The sequence below is a fragment of the Cyprinodon tularosa genome, unplaced genomic scaffold, assembly GCF_016077235.1.
Source record: "Cyprinodon tularosa strain WSP-4 unplaced genomic scaffold, ASM1607723v1 ctg293, whole genome shotgun sequence".
Lineage (NCBI taxonomy): Eukaryota > Metazoa > Chordata > Actinopteri > Cyprinodontiformes > Cyprinodontidae > Cyprinodon > Cyprinodon tularosa.
Genome location: NW_024039000.1, coordinates 417994 through 440895, shown reverse-complemented (window position 1 = coordinate 440895; position 22902 = coordinate 417994). Strand labels below are relative to the sequence as shown.

Genomic DNA, 22902 nt, shown 5'->3' with positions numbered 1-22902 from the left:
TCCTTACTCCACAAATAAAGTCCTTGAGTCCAGCAAGGTGAGACTTGGTGCATGTAGTGGCCCAGGTGGAAGCTGAGAGGTCAGAGCTGTAACTCGTGAACTGTTGGTACAGCCCACTTTAGTGCAAGCACTCAGTACCAATAAGTTAGTTGAGTACACACCAAGACCTAAAACACAAACATATAGTTACAAAGAAAGAAAAGCTCACAGTCCATGACACCACAGATAAGATAAACTCTGGCAGTAAGTTTTTCTCTTTTTTCACTTTTCACCCTATTGTCTTAAGGTTACTGCCCCTCTTCCTGTATGAAATCCCCTAATCATCTGGGCCACTGTTCTCTTCACCTCACTGTTAAAATCTCATCTTTAAACACTATCTATTCTTGCACAAGAGTAATTACAATGTCCATAATAACTCTAATCAAAGTGAGAATCACAGAGTCTGTACAGTAACTCTGCTTGGAGAAGTTAGGCTCTAGCTTTTTAATTCGCATTCCAATTTTCAAACATTTTCAAACCGTTTGGTGGTTTGCCAAATGCTGTGACGCCACATGTCAATCAACCCTTGAGGCACAACAGCAACTGCCCAATCAGAGGTCTCTATTGTCCCTAAGTGAATGGCTTCCTGTGCAGCCATGCACTCGGACAACCTTAACAGGCTTTTCCATTGCCAGCATAGCGGTTGTCAGCAAGGGAACATGTAATTCAGAGACACATTACCCAAGTATTTAGAAGATGAAACACAGTTAATTCTATTTTAAAAATCTTGGAAAATATAAAAGATGAACCTACCTGTTGATGGCATATGAGCTCAAAACAGAAACTATAAACAGTAGCAACCAGTTTTTTGCCTGAACAAAGGTAACAAATTTTTCAGTTTTGTGTTGTAAATATCATTCTTTGCTTTTGTTTAGGTTAGAAAAAGCTTGTTACCTACTTACTAACATGTGTGGTTATATGCTGAAATAGTTTAAGTATATTTACGTTTACCTTTATGTGATGCTTTAAGTGTTATCTGTTGCATGTTTTTATAGTTAGTGCAACAAACGCTTTACACCTGTCTTTATTTAAAAAAAATCTGTCAGGGCAAACTGTGTGCATGGATGTACACTAATGTTTGGTTTCTCTGTCACTTCATTTTCATGGGTATGTCAAGTTCTTTTTCAATGTGCTATCCCCCTTGGTAAAGCCTGAGACTCTTTAGTCTTTCAAATGCTAATCCCACATTTCGTTTTTTTTAAACCCTTCTCTTTTCAGTGAAGCCCCATTTCTCTACAGTTTCAGCCACAGCACACAACAGCCCACACTTGTCTTTACCAGTGATGTTATGGTCCCTGTTTTTTCCTCTGTAGACCATTTCATCGTTGTGATAGAGCAAATACTCCGTAATATCTCCATTTGGCCTATTGAAAGAGAAAAGGACTTAAATGATGACACTGCTGTGGAATAGTAGAAGACATTTAAAGATTCACTGCTTTGGGTGTTTTTATGCATTTCTAAAATATAGAGAAAAACAATTTAAACATTTTGGAAGCATCAAAGGAAAGCGTATACATATATCCAATACTATATTGACCATTCCTCTTTTTAATGTTTCCAATCAGTTCTATAGGTAAGATCTTTGAACCATTTTCTGTTAAGGAGGTAGATGATGAAGATCTTTAAAACACAAAAATCATCCTAAAAAAAATGATGAGAACACTTCCCAGTCCCAGTCTTTCTGTTTTTACTACCTGCTGAACTTCAATCTGCCCTTGACATTTTTTTTAGCACATAAGGAAAAACTGTGCTGTGTGCTGCCCTTCTTGTCCAAAAAGCTCTACCCCAAAGTGTATGCTGACATGCACACAAGTATCTGTTACCTATTTTGAACAACCTCTACACTGCGGCACATTCCTCTGGGGAAAAAAACAGAACTCAAGCTGGTTGTAAGTGTTAGTGATAGCCTTCCATCACTAAACCCCAACCTTACACATTCAAGTTATTAAAATAGCTGTTCTGTCAGAATTAATAATCTATTTAGCATTTCCTTCATATTAATGCAAAACATTGATGACTACTTGGTAGTTACTGGAGAAAAATAAGGCCTCTACAAGGAGGTAATAATTTCAAGCACATTCTGCCTTTTTGAAACATTGTTCTTGATATGGCTGCACTAAAATAAAGTAAGGTGGCAAATTTGTGACTGAGCGAAAGTAAAACATAATGTTTTTGATATTACCTAGCTGGAGGTTCCCAGGTGATAAACAGAGCTGAAGGAGATGAAACTGCAAGTGGAGGCGAGACACTGTCTGGAACTGAAATGAAAAAAAAACATGAAAACATAATACTAAATTCATCTATATGTGCATCAGCAACAAAAAAAAAAAATTAACTGTAAGTCAAATTGAAGGATGATTGCCTTTCTACATTTGTAGGTATATATATATATATACCTACAAATATATACATACGGTATATACATATATAGGTATATACCTGTTTTGCATATACACTGGTCTACATTTCATCCCCGATATTCTATTCAAGAAATATTTAAAAAGCTGCAAAGATTTCTGTGTAAGATGTCTTCACTGGGGAATAAAATTGGGCAGGAATAGAATACACTGATGAAAAAAGAATTCTGAATACACTTTTATTCATGGAGTCTCCCTGACATGTTTCAGTGTTTTAACTCTGAGCTCTGTAGGAATCAATACAGTAATCTGTTTCTTCCCTTAAGCGTCACATTGATTTTTGCTGTCTCTGTACTGACCCCTGCCGTCACATTATCTCCCCAACAAGGCTGGTTAGTCCAACACAGATTAATGCTTGGACTGAGAAAAATGAAGAAAAATCCTTCTCTTCCTTAGTCAAGTTTATATTTCTTTATGGTCTTTCTAATCTATTATCTGCCATCTTGTCAAGCTCTTTTCTGCTCTCCAATTGCTTCATTCTTTCAACATACACATTCAGTGTGATAAGAACTGCCTAGACATTAAGAAATAAGAACAGCCATACATCAGTACTGAATATAAATTATTTATATTCACAGAAATAAAGAAATGTTTTTTTTTTTGTTTTTTTTTTTACCTTCTTCTGGGGTTTTGAAGCTTGATCTTACATCATTATCATCACCACTGTTACCAACAGGACTCTCAGAGCAGCCAGCAGGACTACATGCACTTACAGTAACAATGTACTGAGTTGATGGAGTGAGACCAGTCATCACACCTGAAGAGAACAGGGAAGTAGGAAAGACCACATTACAGATATGAAATACAATCTGTAAACTATTTTAACATGAATACACAATTTCTTTAACTAAGCTCTAAATACAAAGAGAAAATACCACATATTTACAAATATCTGTAACTAATGGGATAACAGTGGAGCAGTTCTCAGCATTTTGAATGTGAAAAAAGGTAGTAGGTTCACATACTGTGTCATGGTCCCTCTTCATGGAACTTGAATGTTCAATTCATCAATAAGCATGTCTCTATTTTCTTCACTTTCCAAAACACAGTCTCAATATCTTTTTTTCAAACACAGATGTGATGCGGAATAGAACAGAACAGACGGAGGTGGGCTGCACCAGAAAGACTGGAGAAAGGTCCTCCTATTTCTTCAGCAAATATTTTGGTTGTATATTATATAATCTGATAAAGCCTGTTGTTTCTTTGTTTTGTTTTGGTTCCCCTTGGTTATTTTGTTAATAAAACAGTGCTGTCGAGTGTAGGAATTTGCCCTGAAATCGAAGGATTGACGGTTCAAGCCCTGGCTCCGACTTTCAGTGTCGTTGTGGGCAAGACACTTCACCTCCATTGTCTACTGATGGTGGTCAGAGGGCCCGGTGGCACCAGTGTATAGCAGCCTCACTTCAGTCAGTGAGCCCCAGAGCAGCCGTGGCTACAATGCAGCTTGCCACCATCAGTGTGTGAGTGTGTGAATGGGTGAATGACTGAATGTAGTGCTTTGGTCAAGTCTCCTGACTTGAAAAAGTGCTATATAAGTACAGGCCATTTACCATGACCCTCTACTTGTCAACTTTACCCTTCCTAATTAATTTGGTCAATGCTTGTGAAGGTTCCACAATCTGGCTTCTCCCCACAACATAGTACGTAAACATCTAACATCATATTGTGGGGGAACATAACAAATGATCTCCTGATTTGAATGAAGACTTTGCACCATCTGCATCCTTCTGAGGATTTGATATGCTAACGTCTTGACCTGTTTCATTGTTCTTATTCTGTTATTTCATTGTGTTTTACTCCAGTCGTCTACTTTATTAGGGACCACGTTTCGGAGAATCAATCTCAGCAGAGACACCTAGTCTTCCCTCTCTCCAACACTGTGTTCCAGGTAAGAGACATAGATCCTTCAGTGTGTTCTAGGCCTTCCCCTTCTTTTCTGTGGGATGTTTCTGGAATACCTAGATCGGGATCGGCAACCCAAAATTTTCAAAGAGCTACATTGGACCAAAAAAGCTAAAATCAAATCTGTCTGGAGCAGGAAAATGTCTTATATAAGCCTCATATGGAAACAAGGGCTCTAAGCGTATTAGCCCACTATAAAAAAAGGACTATGTGGACTTAAATATATAATAAACATTCATGATAAAATGTTTATCCTAGAGCAAATGTTACATCATGTGACTACTCTGCTGTACGGTATTTGGTGATTTGTTTAAATTCCATTACAATATTAATGTATTAGGTTTTGTTACATTGTAGAAATAATAGAAACACAAAGAAATCATATTTTTGGTGTTATTTTTATCTTGAGAATTTGGGAAAAAGAAATGAAAGAAAATTACCGTACCTGCATAAGAGCGCTACCCGTTTTATCTGTAAATGGTTTTATCCATAATTTATCCAGAAGTAGTGCAATCACATTTTTAAGTCACATCCAACTTTGTGATCCGCTGCAAATTTAGCTTGCCTTCCCTGGAAATGCCTTTCCAAATTTTATTATTTGACAACTTCCTGTTACAAAGCAAACATGGAGGCAATCCTTCCACATTGGTAATAAAAAAAAAATGTATTTGGTCCATTCTTCTTTGAATCCGCTGTTCTCCTCAGCTATCTTCTATTTTTTCCCTTTGGGATCCATGGCCCAAGTAACACCTGCCAGTTTGTTTAGAACAGCCACCTGCCTGGCACCTCGCCGCGCTGAAACCTGTGTTTCCTTTCCTGAAAATGTATTTATTTTACACATTTTTACAGCATTGGAAAACACAATGAACTTTTTTTTTGACCTCCTGTAAACCATATCAAAACAAACAAAAATAAATTGTTCATGTTTGAAAAAGCTCCAGGGAGCCGTAGGGGGGCATTAAAGAGCAGCATGCAGCTATTGAGCCGCGGGGTGCAGACCCCTGATGTAGATGAAAAACTATTCTCCAATGCCCTCCCAGATGGCCAGGCCCCTTACTCTATTTCTAAAGGACAGCAGGCAATTGTGCAGAGGAAGATCATTTTGGCAGCTTGTATCCAGGATGTTGCACCTATGATCATGATCCAGATTTTTTTTTCTTTTACCATTGCTGAATCTATGAACATAGACTAACCACTACTGTACATGAAATGATTCACCTTTTGTTTCATCTCTTTCTTTAGTACAACAGGCTGGTGCAGCTTCATTGCCGCATTTGTAAGCTCACCTGTTCCATTCACCCCTATTCCATAAAATACACCCTGAGGTTGTTAAAATCCTCCACTTGAGTTAGGAAATCTCATCTGACCTAGAAGCTACCCTTTTCCAATTGAAAACCAAGAACTCTGAGTTGAAGGAGCTGCTTTCAACCCCTGCCACTTCGCACTAAGGTCCGAACCTCCTTTGAAGTTGAGCCAACAATCAGTTAGGCCCCGTCCACACGAAGACAAAACGAACACGAAACGCTAATATTTTCCAGAACGTTTGTCGTAAAGACGGAGATGTAAACGCATGCGTGTAAGAAAAAAAAATGCGGTTAGAGCTTAAAGATGGAAACGCTAAAACGGCGTTTCAAAATCTTCCCACTCTGAAGGCTGAATAAAAAAAAGATTGTTTACAGACCCCCGAAACGCCGGCTTCGTATGGATGAGAGGCTGGTTTGGTGAAAAATTTGTGCGTTTAGGTCAGGGTTTGGCTTCGTGTGGACGGGGCCTTAGTCTCTCCTCTCCAGCACCATGGCATAGGCCTTCCCAGGGAGGCTGAGGAGTGTGTTCCCACAGTACTTGGAACACTACATCTGCCCACCACCCCAATGTGGCGGTCAAATGGTATTGTCCTTGATCACCAAAAAATATTGAAGACGATAACCATCCATGACAGCCAAAACATTCAGAGACCAGAGCTACTCAGATCTCTTCCAGCCCTGATTCTTCCCATTGTAAAGCTATTTGACCACCATGATGACTTTAAACCTGCCGATGAATAAGTCAGACTCAACCAGCCTCTGCGTCCACCATGAAAGACCTGAGAGCAGGTTTGAGTAATTCTCAAAATATTACTCCCACTGTTCCAATGTCCTCAATCGAGGTCAACGGCGGCCCAAGTGTAGCACTGACCCCACCCCCACCAGAGCTGCCCAATGTTTTGCCAGAATCCATGTTCCCCATATACTGCAAGTCTTTATAAGACACCCCTAATATTTTAAACCCTTTATAGCTGTTACTTTTGCTAGCTGAACCAATGGACTCTGTTACATTTCCACATTTTATTAATATTTTAATAGTTAAACTTTAAATAAACCAAAGGTGCCCCACAGGGGTTAAACTATATTACTTTTCCTACAAAAAACTGAATGCCTTAAGACCCTTATTCCCTAAAAATGCATTAACTGACTAATTTCATTCCACACTTAGCTTAGCATGAATAATTTGTATGCAAATTGATCAAAAGTGAGTTACAAATACTTTATTTTTCATGTGTGCTACTGTTGCTGAGCAAATTTGCAGTGCTTGGCAAACAGACCCGTTTTGTTAACGTTGTTACGCCTTACTCGTCTCTCTCTGATGTTTTTGATTTAGCCGCATTGGCTTGCTTCACTACTTTATGCGTTTCCAAAGTCACTTTTTTACATACCCTGTTTTTCTTCCACTCCTCCCCACTCCCCTTTATACCTTCCATTCTCAATCACCCTGCACTCATTTTTCTCTCTCTCTCAGTCTTATCCATGTCTTTAATTCAATTAGGGGGCCAGGGCCCCACTCTGCCGCTATTACACCCTCATTTGCTTTCTGTGTTTTTTTAGCCATCGGTGTAATTCGGCAGTCAGGTGTCGAGGCTATCATAAATTAAGAAGAAGCCTTATCACAGTGGAGTAAATGTCTGGAAAAGGGAGGGGGAGGGCATAAGGACCAACGACAGAGACGCTGGAGAAGACAGAGGCAGCAAGCTCATCATCATATTTGCCTAGAGACATAGCAGTGGGGACGAATAGCAGAAGTGGACGCAGACATCATCTTTATCATAAAAGATGAAGTGGGGAAAGATGGGAAAGTGAGCAACAGAAAGACAGAGACAGAAAGGAGTGATGCCAGGGAATGAGATCATTGGGGTAGTTCTGAGTGTCTTGTTCCAAATGGAGACAGTCTTCTAAAGCTGGACACCCGCCAATGAGACATCAACGGGTTTAGCTGGAACACTGTCGATGTACTGTATGTGTGTAATCATGAATGACTAGAGAGTAAAATAAGATGTTAAAATGTTTTTGGTTTAAGCCAAGGTCCTTATAGATGGGTGAGAAATCAAACAAATCTTCTACAGCAGGGCAAACAGAATTGTAATCACGTTAAAACTTAATAAATGAAACTATGCGTGCTTTGTCATTTTTTACTGTACATCTCTTTTGATTGGATTCTGTTCAGGACTTTAAAAATACATCTAACAAAAGTATTTAAGCCTCTTATAATGACAGAGGAAAGGTTTAAATTGCTAATTGTGTTTTCTTTGACTGTTGCCGGTATGTCTTTGTCAGAGATGGGAAGTAACGAAGTACAAATACTTCGTTACTGTACTCAAGTAGATTTTTCTGATATTTTTACTTTACTACTTATTTTTATGGCGACTTTTTACTTCTACTCCTTACATTTTTACACAAATATCTGTACTTTTTACTCCTTATATTCAAAAAAATTGTCTCGTTAATTTAGTTTTGAATCATTTCAATGGAGTTACCGTTATTATTTTTCACGTCATCAATACCATATTCAATCTAATTGGATGGGAATCTACGTTGCATTTGACGCACCACTACAAGATGAATCGACAGATTCTGCGGTATTCATTGGCGGCAAATCATTGCAGCTTGGTGGCGTTAGCATAGTAGCATGGACGACGAGATGATTGAAAATGAACACAACGGAGATCTAGTCCTATTGGCAGACATCCATTCAAAATGTAGGCAACGGCATGAAAAAAGTGATTTCTACTTTTACTTTTATACTTTAAGTAAATTTACAAGCCTGTACTTTGTTACTTTTAATTGAGTAAAGAAGTTTAATCAGTACTTCCAATTTTACCAGAGTATTTTTTAACACAAGTATCTGTACTTTTACTCAAGTACGGAAAGTGAGTACTTTTGCCATCTCTGGTCTTTGTAGATGTCTTTGTTTATATGCTAACATAGTACAGTACAGTGTCAACACTTTTTTCTCCCATATTTTTTTAATCCCTATTCTCCTCTCTCCCTCAAGGGACCATACCTTTTGCCTGGCCCTACAGTAATTCAAAGTAAACTCTTCTTATTCTGTCTGACAAAATAAAATTAGTTAAATTAAAGAGCTGATCAGCAATACAATATAAAGTCAAGAGTTATATTCGATAAGTATTTTTTATTTATGGAAGGTTTACAACTTATATATGTGTATACAAATGGACTTAATGTTTAGCTTTGTGCAAAAGAAATAAAAAAAAAATTGCTCTACTGTCAGGCTGAGGCATGAAATTCACTACATGTCCCACATTAAATAATTTAGAGGTTGAAAATATGTGTCCCTTACCTGTGAAATTGCCATTAGCCAGGTAAGTGGCTGTGATAGGTGGTACCTCTGGGTGGTCCTTATTGTAGGCTTTAAGCTCATATCTGTCAATAAGCCCTCGGATGTCACCTGTAGGTGGAATCCAGCTCACCTTGGCACTGAAGCCACTGATACTCTGCACTGTGGATGGAGGTGGTACAGATGTAGGTACTAAAAAAAAAGGTCAGGGGAGAAAAAAATAATCAAAATTAGAGAAGGCTGTAAGAAGCAATTTAATGTGAATGATTTTTTAAAAAGGCTTACACACATTACATGATATAAAGATGCATCTCAGTAAAACGGAATATCATCCGTAAATTAATTCATATGAAAAATTCCTTCAAAAATGTAAAATATTTATGTGACATTTTCATATATGCCAAGTGGGGGTCGTGACCTCCTTAGCAAGGAGCAAAGATCAAGTCAAACCTAAAGGGAAAAGTATACAAACAACAGAAACAACAGGTAGAGAGCACCTGAGATTAAAGAAAAAACCTTCCCCATCTCTCAGTCTTTAATAGGTTCAGTAAATCATACCAAACCATTTGCATAAAAAGTATTTACGAGAGCAGTAACTTTTCAGCACTGATTTAATACAGCCAGTCATTCTTTCATGGCTATATTTCACAGAATTCAGCCTTCCACTTCGCCCTGGTACCTTTTTTCCAAACATTTGCCACTCAGAGGAATCCATCCAAGTGTTTCTTTTCTACTCGCTTCTGATCATTCATTAGTTAAGTCTTCAGTCATTCTTTAACCTTGTTTTTTAAAACAGTTTTTACCTTTGCTTTTTTTTTCGTGGTATCATTTCATTCAGTAGTTCTCAAAATCTCCTAAAGTACTGTTTTTTTGTATCATCCATTACTGTGCTTTTTACTTTGTATTTATCCTTTTTTCTTGCTGTACTGTAGAGCTCGATCGCTTTACGCATTTTCATTGTCCCTTCTCAAACCCCTCCTGTCCCTTTCCTATATTATATAATTCCTCTCTTCCTCTTACATTTTCTGAGCTGTTACCTCACCAAACCCCTGTTGTCCTTTATTTCTTCCCTTTTTAGCACTTTCTGCCTCTTTTCAATTTGTCTCTCTCACTCTGGTCATAGGATGGCGTTCTGAGACCTACTAGTGTATCGTTCACTACTAATGAGCGGCTTTATATCACACAAGGGACCATATAGGCCATTCTGGGTTAACAGCCTTTTACTGTGATGCCCTTTATGGAGGCCTTATCAATCTCTTATACCGTTAGACTCCAGTAATATCAATGGCCTTCAATAAGGCTAAAATAGAGTACAGATAATGCTGATTTCGCCTGAAAAATTACTTGGGGGTTAGAGGGGGAAAAAAATGCAAATTTCAACATCTACCATAATTAAAAATCTTGGGAAAATGAAAAGGAACACTTTGTACAAATACTTTATACAGAATGGATTGTGGTTAAAAATGACAAGAGTGAGCTGAATAATCATAAGCATTGTATATCATAATATCTAATAGTGCAAAAAAGAATATCCCACACTGCTAAAGACATGTAATACCTTGGCCACGGCTTCGACCTCTCTGCCATGGTGATGCTGCCAAACCTCCTGGAGCCAAGGCGACAAACCTGTACAAGTACTCTTTAAGTGTGAATCCACAGAGGATTTGGGGGCACATATGAGAGAGGAAGCAGATGTTATTCTAAATTAGAGTCAATGCATTCAACAAGTACACCAAATAAATGTTTAAAAACCAATAGGCTTCAGATTACAGTAGCCTTAAAAATAGTATCTTGGAGTAATTTTCATAAATGTATCAAATGCTCAAATCTTTTTAGACATGATTTCAGGTCAGTCAGTTTTAAAACCCTCCTTATAGGTGGAGATAAGCATAGATCTAATTTTTATGCACCCAGAACTGCTAGCCTAACAAATATTAACTCATCATCTTCACCACATTCATTTAGAACTAGTGTTTACCTTGTGTATGTAAATAGTCATGTAAGGTACTTTTACAAAATAAAAACATGGACATAGATTATCCCTACAGCACCACCGAAAGGAAAATTAAATTTATTATTTTTATTTTATTTTTTACATTTGCTGTCCTTCAAATTAATTAGGAAAACAGCTGGAATATAAATAAATACAGAAGGTTGATGGGATTTGTTTTTATATCTTAATGGATAAAAGGGAATTTGTCTTGAAGATTTGCTTTGATTTTAGTAAAACACAAATACTTAGTGTATTTAAACAGTTAACTAATTTAAGAATTTCTGCCCCATAAGTGCATTTTGTATTTCTATATTGATGTATGTCGTGTTTATTACGTGAAGTCTAGGAAATACTTTCCACTGATCTAACATTTTAAAAGTAAGTAATTTGTGTGGATTTAATGTAATAATATTTTTGAGAAGCTGAATTGTGAGTTTTCGTGAGATAAAAAAAACGAAATAAAGGTTTTAAAACTGCAAAAAGTGCAAGCTTTATTTTTGTCTAAATTACTAGAAATTTGTATAACTTCCCACTGATAGTTCAACACAGCTGAATGTAAGCTGTACATTGTTACCTGTAAAAGGCTGCAAACTATGATCTGTGGCTTTTGTCTGTCCTCCAGTGTACACAAGCACTGAATCATTTCCTCTGCAGTTAAACCGGCTTTCACTGGTGGGGCAGCCATCTAAGTTGACTCTAACAGAGCGGCGATAGGCAACTGAGAGATTAATACTTTGTCTGGCAGAAGGATTTCTTTCATCACTGCGAACAGTTAGACCCCGTATGCAGCCTCCAAGCCCTTAAAAAAAAAAAAAAAAAAAAAGGGTAAATGATAAGTCAGGAGTACTAAAATATTCCACAACACATTTTTGTTGATCTGACAAACTTTTTTCTTCACTCCATTCTATTTATCACTCATCCTTCAAAACACTAACAATTTTGACTGTGCATGTACTGGATGTTATTGGTATTCTTGGTAATAGGTTTACCTTAGGTTTAGAAAACTTGCAATAACTCCTTAATTTCTATTACTGCAGGTTAAGGAGGGGCAGTTTATAACAACATAATCTGTAAGATATAGACTTAGTTGTACAACTTTAATGAAAGCTCCTTGACAAATGGAAACTTTTTGTGTTTTGAATTATTTGGAGATTGTAGAAATTCTTTTTACAGCTACTAAGAAGTAATAATAAAACAGACACAGCCCTTCCAAAAAAACATCAATGTCGAACCCCTGAAATTAGAATTCATCTCACCATGTTTGTGACTATGAACATTCAGAGCCTGGTGCGAGAGTTCAATTGGTACGCCGCCGAGGTACATCGGTGATTCAGCTCTCAGTCTTGCTGCCCCCCCCACTCCCCTTATTTCCTCGGCCACCTCATCCAATGCAGCAGAGATGAGAGAACCCCGTTTTGCCAATGACAAATGCTTCCAGTCTCCATCACAGTAGCTAAGTCCCACCCACATACGAAGTTCAGTCACATGGCCTCCAGAAGAAAGAATAAAAGACAAGAGACCAGCTTCCAGTTCAACCTAGAAAAAAACAAAAACATTTGTACGATATAACAATTAAACATAATTTAATTATATATGTTCTTTAAATACTTGCTTTAAATAAGTCCAATATCTTACAAGCATATAATCATCAGTTTGTGAGCTGTATGTGAACAGCAAAAGTGCACTGAGCTGGTCAGTTCTGAAATCCATGGAAATGTCGAAGTTTTGTCCTTCACTGAAAACACCTGCGTCTAACTCCAAATAACCTGCAAGTAGACCGACTTTCCACATTAATTTTTTTATTACAAAAGAAGTTACAAAAGAAGAAAATACTGAATATGGAAGGAAGAGGTTTATAAACAGTTTGACAGTCCACAAAGCAGATCGTTCCTGTTTACAGAACAATTTGCAGTGCAAACTACCAACAAAGTGTAAAATTGAAACCAAAAAACTGTAGACATAAAATAAGTGAATTATCAAAGAAATCAAAAGTAAAATCCTACCATCCCCAAGAAAATGGACTCCTTCCACAGTATGAAGAGGACATCCTTCCCAGCTTTCGTACACTGCCAACTTCTTTGTGGCTTTTTTCCAATCCAGTAATTTCCATTCCTCTAAAGGGTTGTCAGTCATCTTTAAACTAACGTCCCTTAGACAGCCAGAGAAGCCCCTTCGCACCAGTTTCGTATCCCCTGGTAAGACAGACACTCAAGGCGTCAACCAAATCCTATTTTTATAAATTGCTTAATCAAATGATGTTAATTGATTCAGGCTCCATTTAAGGTTAACCGTTAAAACATAATTTTAGAAAGGCCATACATTTTTAAATCTCATTAAATGTGTTATTTTAATTATCATTTGGATTTTTCATCCATAATACACAACTTAATAATAATTTGCCTTAAAACCAGAATAGTTTAAATACAAAAGGGAAAGCTCCAAATTAATAGGGAATTAAAATGCATGATCCATCGATGGAAAATTCTTGGCAACAGGTGTATACCGGAAAAGTTCAAAACATTATAAAAAACAACAACAACAAAAATAAATTTAACCCTTTTGGTGTTTTTTTTTTTTTTTTTTATCCGGTTGTACATTTAAGTTCGCCAGACAGTCAGATCATCAATATACTATATACCACTTTAATATGAATGGATATTTACCTGAATCATCCCTTAGAAGAGCAAATTCTTCGGGCAGGCCTCCAATGAACAAACCCATGTTTTCACCAATAATGCTGTTACCACTGGGTGCTGATGCACTTCCTTAGGAGCAGGTAGAATGGGATGGTAGTGGCAAAGCAAAAGAGCAGGAGAGTACCACATAAGTTTGTAAAATTAGAGCAATTAAATATTCATAAAAGATGGCAAGATAAGGGCAAGTTGAAAAAACAAAACAAAAAAGAAAGCTTAATTAGAGGAACTCATAAATAGCCATACAGTACTCCCTATGTGGAATGATAGTTGTGAACGCTCCTCTTGTGTGAAAGATTAATATTAATCTATTAATCTATTTCCTCTATTGTACACACAATACCCCAATAAAATTTTCTCTGGTCCCCTCCCTGATCTGACTAGTGATAACATGTTTAGCTGCATGTCGTCATTCAACCGCTGGTTGTATAGGTGGTGTCCTGAAAACAATGATGGCTACATCAGTAAATGGCAATCCTCTTGGGGAAAGCCAGGTCTGATTCGGAGAGATGTCATCCATCCCACTTTGGACGGTGCAGCTCTTATTTCTAGAAATCTGGCCAAATGTATTAGTCCTCCAAAACCCTGACAACCCCGGGTGCACTCTCAATCTGCAGGTTTACCAGTGGTTCCAAAAATTTCTAAAAGTAAAATGGGAGGCAGATCTTTTAGTTATCAGGATCCTCTCCTCTAGAACCAACAACCAGTTATAGTCCGTGAGGCAGACACTCTGTCTACTTTAAAGGGTAGGCTTAAAACTTTCCTTTTGGTAAAGCTTATAGTTAGAGTGGCTCAGGTTATCCTGAGCTATCTCTAGTTAAGCTGCTATAGGCTTAGACTTCTGGAGGACATAGGGACTCATTTTTCATCATTCTGCTTTATTCTATCCCTATTCTCCAACTCTGAGAATCTGTTAATTCAATCTCCAACCTTACGCCCTCTCTGCTTTTTCTCATAGTAGCTTTACCTTGTCTGTTTCCGTTTGGCTGTGACACCATCCCGGAGAGATATATCAGCTGTGCAGCTACCATTTAAATCTTTGTTTATTGATGTTGGAGCTCGGCCTGTTTTTCAATGTAGTCCTGTTTCTCTGACTGTGACAAGCTGGATGTGCTCTATTTAATCCTCTGAACATGGGAGTAGGCTTGGAGCTTGTCTGCCTGGCTGTGTGTTTCCTGGATGGCACCGCCTGCGGAATTGGTTGACAGTTGCCTTTTGTATCTCTGCTTCTGTCTCTTTGAACCCCAGTTTGCCTCGGCAGATGGCCGCTCACATTGAGCCTGGTTCTGCTGGAGGCTTTATTCCTGTTAAAAGGGTGTTTTCCTTTCCCCTGTAGCTACAAGCATGCTTGGTGTGAGGGATTGCTTTAGAGTCAATGAGTCGATGCAATCAGCTGGTTTTCCTTAGATAGAAAAATTCGAACCAATCTGACTGTATGATCTGGTTGAATTGTATCTGTAAAGTGCCTTGAGATGACATGTTGTGAATTGGTGCTATATAAACAAACTTATTTGAATTGAATTGAAAAAGCAGCTTGAAAAAAAAAGTAACCAAACATACTTAAATACCCAAAGTAAATCAGATTTTGATAATGAAATGCACAAAATAACTCACAACATTTACAATCAAACCTTTATCCACACACTATTGGGCATATTGAAGCACAATGTGCCCACCAAACTAACCCACTAACACAAGAAGCAAACACACAGAGCGGTCAGTAAGAGTTTAGAAAAGTTACCACTATATTGATGGTTTATGACAACTGTTCCCATGGCGCCTTTTCTGGTTGCTCTTAGGCTGTGCCACTGGCCATCATTGTAATGGCGCCCCCCATCATCCTGTAAACCTACAGCCACTGCTGACCCCTAAAAATAATTGAAAATAGAAAGACATAAATTAGCAAGAAAAATGCTCTCACAGTCATACAAAAACTTAAAAATACCGGTAAGTGTATTTGTGGACACTATCCAAGGGACTTTGTTTTTAGAGCAATTGGCCGAGTCAACCTATGACCACTGAGCAAAAACAGAACACAGCTTTGAATTAAAGTATAAATCTCGACATAAATATCAGATTGGTAAGTTGGTAATGGTTATTAAAAAAAAAGAAAAAACTGTTGGTGTCTGGGAGTTTGCTGCTGTTCTTTTGTTCATTCATCAGATGATATCATGGAGAATAGTGGATGGGTCCTCCAGCAGGTGGAAGCACACCTGAGACCATTTGGTGTCATCTGAGAGGAGTATAAGATGAGTGTGCTGCCGGCCCACCGATGCCTGAGTGTTAACCAATGTGGTAACTTCAAGCCCTTTGTGCATTTTTAGTTCTCTGTTGTTCTTTTAGGAAAAACTGCTTACCTTGTGCTTTGCTCAAGGTTTTTCTGTGATAAGTGATAGAATCCTGATCCAGCTCAAAGTCTCCGTCTCTGAAACCCATCTGCAAAATGAATTATCTCAAGTGTCCTGTTGACAGCTCCAACTCCTCCCTTCCTCATTCCATTTTCAGTGGTCAAGCTCTGTCCACCATCCCACCTTGCTTCCTGGCCTTTTTACCTCCAACCACCTGGATTATCCTGAAAGCAACAATGTCCCAGACCCAGACTGAGGCCCCCTTGGTGAAACTCAATCTTTTTCTACTGACTTAATCCACCCTCGTTTACATTACGGACATCTTGTAAAATAAAATCTTTAAACTTGCATGTGTCTACTGAGTTTTATCAGCATGTGGGTCGAACATTTACTAAAACTAAGACAAATATAAAACCCAGTTAGGCATTTTTCATGGTTTTTAAAGTAACTATATCCTGAAAGACTGAAAATCTTCTCTAGCAACGTTTTACATGGCTTTCTGCTGACTATGTATGACATCATATTCTGATCAACTTTTAGTAGCAAGTTGGTGAGAAGCAATTGTATAAAAAAATAAACCCCACACAAATGCAACCAGACATAACACATTGATGAAGAGTTATTGATGAGACCTATGAATGTATTAATGCCAAAGTACATCAACCTCTGACACCCTAGATGCTGTCACACTACTTAACGAGACCACACAGAAGTCTATTTACCTTTCATTGCTACTCCTCATTTACACGCTTATCATTTCTGTAAAATGTATAACCTGGTGTATTAATTAAGCTGTTGGTAATCCTACTATGAAGCCACGTTTCACACAAACCTAAAAAATTTAAATTAGAGTATGTAAACCAAGATTTCCCTTCATTCAATTCATGAATTCCCTTCATTCCCTTCAATACTTCTAATGGTCATATGTGTACCAAGAATGTCGTTTAGCTTACAAGTTTGGTCCCATAAGATTTTTTTGCAAAGTTCACTGAGGGAAAAATCTGCTGAGCCTCAAATTGATGGCAATTTTTTTTTTGTTTTTTTTATGTGAATAAAATTTTTCATGAATAAAAATGGCCAAAATGACAACAATACCGGTAAATATCGGTGTGTAGACCTAAAGCCAAAAGTAGACAAAAATTGCAGGTTATGCTACAGTCCAAACATATAAAAGCAATTTGAGAAAGGCATGTTTTGTAACATCCTTGTGAGTTTTGTCTGGTTTCAATATTTTTTTTTTTTTAATTTCAGCTCCTTTTTCCACTTTCATGCAGGTGTATATGCTGCTTTTAATGAACCAGCCCATGCAAAGGACCTCCAAAGCACTATATTATTTATGCCTGTTTCAGGACTTTCTCTTATATCATTTTAGAGTATACCTTTTTGGTTTACCACCAACCAAATTAAGATAATTTTTGCATCCTTTTGCTTTTACATAAATATGCCTGTGTGTGGCAGCTCACACATGCACTTATTTATGATAATATCACTTCCCTGTGTCATGCTAAATTACCCCCCTGCGCTGCTAATCCCATTAGGCTAGCTCAACAGGCTAATAAGGAAAAGTAATGGGCCCAGCTATATGTATCTAGGGGAACACTAATAAGCCGTGACACCACTCCTACTGTTAATTACCCCCAAACTAACCTAAACAAAGGAATCAACCCAGCTGGAGAAGACACACAGAGTCCATCACACAATCTTCCAATACAACTATACACATACCTTACATATCTTTACAGTAATAATGACTTTCTGCTCGCATTTCAAATTGAGTCTGATAGGAAGCAGTGTGCATGTATGTATGTGCAAGTATTCTTGTACCATTGGTTAGTGGCCTTATGAATGCAATCTCTCACTATCACTTTCATCATCAAAGTGACTGACTCTTAACCCTTCTACAAGGAGCTATATGGATGGATTAGGAAAACAGTGATCTGCATGTCTGCAAGTGTGTGTTGGTGTGGGTGTTTTTGTCTATGCGTGTAAGTGCTAGGGTGCAAAGCTTAATTAGTTTGCAATTGGTATTCACGCATGGTGACTGCAGGGAATGAGTTAATTGCAGTCCAATTCAAACGTTGACACACTTTCAAAGTTTTCCCCTCTCCCTGTCTCCCTGACAGAAACCAATGAGGGGCTACAGATCACATTTACTAGATGAGAGCCGTGAGAGTGAAAATAGGGGGGGCAGCTGACAGAAAGAAAGTAAAGCACATAGAAGAATGAGTAGATTAGACAAGAGTAAAAAAAATGGCAAGTCAAACAATTAGTAGACAGAAAGCATGAAGAAAATGAGCACAAATTAATTTTAACATTAAATAGGTTGAAAAGCCAACAAATACCTAATACTTTTCAACATGTTCTTTTCTTAAAGTGTGTTTAGTATTCCTAAGATGTCCTTGTTTTTAAGCAATAAAATTTTTCACAAACCTTGGCTGTTTTTCCCAGCTCTTCCATGGCTTCAATAAATTTTAAATATGACATCCCTGCAAAAAGTGTATTAGCTCACACAACATGTGATTAGATTTGTAAAGAAATCAATTTGATGAGTAATCTTTGTTTAATTGTTGAGGATCTAGTATACTGCACCTTAAAAAACAGTGTCTAATTCAAATAAAAAATAAAATAAAAAAGAAACACCTAACTTTATTCAACACCATCTGTAAAATTAAATGATCATTGATGGAACCCTCCAACAAACTAACCATATTTTGTTGAAGCCCTTTTCTCTCAGATAAAGTGTGAACTGAGGAGGGTGAAATGTATCACAAGCAAAGCAATTACTTAAAGGTATTGTGGAGTATTTTCGCTAATTTTTCAAAAGAACAGTCCTCTCCTCGCATGTGAGAGCGTGCACAAGCCCATTTCTCCTTGAGCATGCCGTTTAAAAAGTTGCTGTTCTCATAGGTCATACAAGCCTACTGTGTCTGAACATCCTCCCGAACCCTAAATCAATCAATCACTATATAGAGCGGGGATTAGATAGTGGACTTTATAGTGACATCAGTTTACTGACCGTTCGGTCAGATGATCACTGTTCTTGGCTTCCCGTTGGTGAGTGCACACACTCACACCTAAGGTGAATTTAGAGAAGCCAATTAACCGTCAAACAGTCATGTTTTTGGATTGTGGGAAGAAGCCGGAGTACCCGGAGAGAACCCAATTGAACCCGGAACCTTCTAGCTGCAACGCAGCAGTGCTACCCACTGTGCCACTGAGCAGCCCTTTAACAGACATATTTAGACTATAGTTGGTTAAACAAGAACATATTTACCTTCTGTCTTAGTCGCTGGTAAGTTGAAATGAAAGCCTTTTCAAAGTGGAAAAAAGTTCTAATGCTTTAAACATTGATAAACAGCCTCTAGTGTGTGTAGTGCTAATGAAATTTGTATAAAGGTAGCTAGAAATGCTGCTTTTCTCTTTAAACGAAATGCCCTCTGAGGCTCAAGTCAAGCATAAAAAGAGCATGTATATTGCATAGAACCAATGACATCAGACCAATGAAACTTAAGACCAATAGTGTCCCTACCAAAGTAAAAATCAAACCAAGCCTTGGCCACTGTGACAGCAAATCCCATAATGCTTTGGGAGGAGAGCTCTCTGTGCAAAGCATTCTGGGATATATCCACCTCTTTTGAGGTCATTCTTTTCTTCTCATACCCTTTGTAGACACTTCTTTCTTTTACGACCCTTGGCCATTTTCAAAGAACCGCAGTAAGAAATGTGAGCTTCAATGCCTGTCTGAAACCGTAGCTCCCCACAGATATATAACTGAAAGTGTGCATGCTCAGAAAAAGATAGCGAACTGGGGATGAGCACGTAGGACAGCCCTACGTAAACATATTACCAATGATTGACAATTAGGAGGACCACTTATTTAGATGATCCACCCAGAAATAAAAAAGATTGTCCTCAATACCTTTTACCAGGGTTCAGACCGGGCACGTAAATCAGTGCAGGATTTTTGTGCAAAGTCTATGTGGGACATTGTCAAGAGGTCCTGTGGTGGATTCAAGCATCGGGAGGGTTCTGGCATTGGAGGGTTCAACCTGAGTCTGCACCCGGTGAATCTGTTCAGTTCAACTATGAGCTTGGTAGCTCTACCTTTTTGTCACAGCTATACGCATGTCCCGCCTTTAATATTGCAACATTATAGATCGACCCTCTTTGGATCAGTTGCAAAAGCTTAAAGTAGGAGTGAGACAAGATGGATTCTTGTGTGTTTGTGAACGCACAAACAGAACTGCACAAATACCATGAGAATCCAGCCTGCAGGAAAGGTAACGTCCAGACTGAATAGGTTTTTAAAAAAAATCAAATAGGTTTCCGAGTTAGTACCACTTCCAGAAGAGGCTTAAATCAGATATTTTTTTTAAAGATGTGTAATGTAATGTGCTCTGTCAGACTGCAAAAAGTCATATGAGTTGCATACAAACAAAAAGATGGGATTTTGGTTGCATTGTCTGCCGTTTTTCTTGCAAATAAAACATGCCTTCCGCTGCTGTTAATTTCAGCTCAAATTGCAGACAGAAAACATTAAAACTTTTCCAGAAGATATAGATGCTATTTGCACTCTTTCTTCCACTCTCAGACTGACACCTATGATAGTTGAGTCCTAGAGGTACGTTCGCACCGAACATGAATTTTGCACCTTGAGCTAAGGATTCCCATGTTATCTATACGTAGAGGGTGGATCTGAAGTGAAGAGAAGCTGAAGGTGAAGAAACTGGCAAATTTAGGGAGGTAAATGGCTCAATGTTGGTGAAATTTCATTGCCACCTCACCTGCAAAGTTGAAAAATCTGAACTTGTGTTTCATTCAGGTCACAAAATCCAGCCAGTGACTAGATGTAGCTGTGAGCTACAGTGAAGGAGCACAGCGGAGGCAAGCTGTTTTTCATTAAAAATGGAAGAACAACAACATGTTGACAACGGATAAAGTGGGAATTCACTGAAGAGGATTTAAGGTGTTTTTTTAAAAAGCCATTTTGATTTAGCCCTAGACTGAATTTTTCGTCATCTTATCTCCCGGAGAGACAGATTCCTTCTCTCCCCAGCTCTGCAGGTTTTTGCCTAAGTAAGCTTTGCTGATCCTCCATGGTATTCCGTTTCATTTCCCCGCAGTTACCACTGTCTTACTCCAGGGCAGCTCTATCCTGCCTCTTCTCGTGGACCTGATCTGCTGCTGTAATCCTCTTTTCCTCTGCAGTTAGCCTCTAGAGCTAGCCCAAACCAGCTCTAGCTTCTCCCCTATGGTTCCATTTCTGTAGTGCGCTTTTCCACTTTCTCCCTGTTCTAGTGCGCCGATTCCTTGGAGGGATACTCCGATGTCCCGCTGTGGTTCCTTCGTTCAAGATGGTGAGATGGCTGGCAGCCTGGTCCTGGTTTTATATCTGCTGGTGTTCTTATATTGATTTCCCGCTGCTGTCTGAGCTCCAGAATGCCATCTCACCTAAACCTACGTTGTTTGGGTGATTCGTCACCCAATGCGGGACAGCAGGGCCCCAACTGGTTTATGGATAGACAAAAGTGCAGCTAAAACTGTCTTTCATCCAGACCTAGCCTATGGAGGAGGTGGTGGTATTCAGTCTCTGGGAATCTGGTGAACCTAGGAACGGCAACAGCTTTGTTTAGCTTTCTAAAGTTATAAACGCTGTCAGTTGCTTTACAAACCCATGTCCTTCATGATGAGGTGAAACCAATCACAAGCAGACTCCATGATGTAGGAGCCTTACAACCCGCTCTACAGATCTGTCTGCCATGCAAAAGGCTTTCGCTGACCAGGTGCTTTTCAAAGCAAGTAAAAGCAAACGAACCTGGCAACATTTTCACAGTTTCCGAATTCGGGAAAATAACAGTCATTGCCATTGGTCACTACCAGTTCACCCTACATGGTTGTGGGTTGCCAGTTAATCGCAGGTCAAGGCGGAGACATAAACAATCATGCACACAAACCTAAGAGCAGATTAGAGAGACGCATTAACCCAACAATCAATTTTTTGGGATTGGGGGAACAGGCTGTAGAGAACAAACGCAAGCATGAGGAGAACATGCAAAAAGATCCATGGCTTTGCTTTGAAACCAAGGACCTTCTTACTCCATGGCAAATGTGCTGCCAACTTTGCCCCAACGCAGTCCCTCTATTACATGCATTTACAAAGAACTGCTGGTTTACAACATTTAATCCTGCTTTTAACTGTTTTGCATTCTTTGATAGACAGACATTAAGCTTATGACAAATTAAACTACGTTGTTCTGCTAATTCTCAAATAGTAATAAACAAGATACTTTACCTGTGGATCAAACAGAAAATATGGACGTCCATTTTTTATCTGAATTGCCAAAAACTCAGCCTGATCTCCTGGAGAGAAGGCACACAGCAGGAGGCCATCTGGGGACCAAGTCCTAAAACTCAGCTCAACACCTATTGCAAAACAATTTAGAAATTGGAATAAAGAGAGAAGCAAGGAAAATCAAAATATTTTCACAAATCATATACCAAACATCAAAGCAATATTAAAACTGTTAATACATTGAAATAATTAATGTAATATAACACATCCTCCAACTATGTACTTTAGTTTGGGTTAAGAAAACAACATGTATGTTTTTTCTACTTTTCTCAGATTTTATTTTTTTTACAGGTTGATCTTGAAAATCTCCAAAATGGAAATTCAAAATATAAAGAAAATCAATATTTTTTTAAAGCATGCAAACAGTTTGAGGCCAACGGTTTGATGCACATTCTTTTTGAAATTGTCTAGGTAAAATCTATGTTTTGCAAAATGTTAAGATACTTAGACAGATTTATTTAGCCATTTTGTATAAATGTACACAAATGTAAACAAAAAGAAATTTCATTTAAAACAGCAATTTAAAGTGCAGCCTTGAAAAACATTAATA

The 22902-nt window shown here is 38.2% G+C and overlaps 1 protein-coding gene across 1 annotated transcript in view; it reads right to left on the bottom strand.

The window, feature by feature from the left end:
• The window catches only part of ush2a (Usher syndrome 2A (autosomal recessive, mild)), a 304801-nt gene that overhangs the window by 166486 nt on the left and 115413 nt on the right, over positions 1-22902 (bottom strand). Inside the window, exons 30-42 of the mRNA XM_038291100.1 lie at positions 22293-22423; positions 15394-15520; positions 13623-13724; positions 12963-13151; positions 12595-12725; positions 12216-12495; positions 11534-11758; positions 10525-10605; positions 8970-9158; positions 3073-3213; positions 2222-2297; positions 1318-1403; positions 8-167 (exon numbers count right to left, since the gene is read on the bottom strand). Of these exons, the coding sequence (XP_038147028.1) occupies positions 8-167; positions 1318-1403; positions 2222-2297; positions 3073-3213; positions 8970-9158; positions 10525-10605; positions 11534-11758; positions 12216-12495; positions 12595-12725; positions 12963-13151; positions 13623-13724; positions 15394-15520; positions 22293-22423 (1918 nt within the window). The remainder of the gene's footprint in view (positions 1-7; positions 168-1317; positions 1404-2221; positions 2298-3072; positions 3214-8969; positions 9159-10524; positions 10606-11533; positions 11759-12215; positions 12496-12594; positions 12726-12962; positions 13152-13622; positions 13725-15393; positions 15521-22292; positions 22424-22902) is intronic.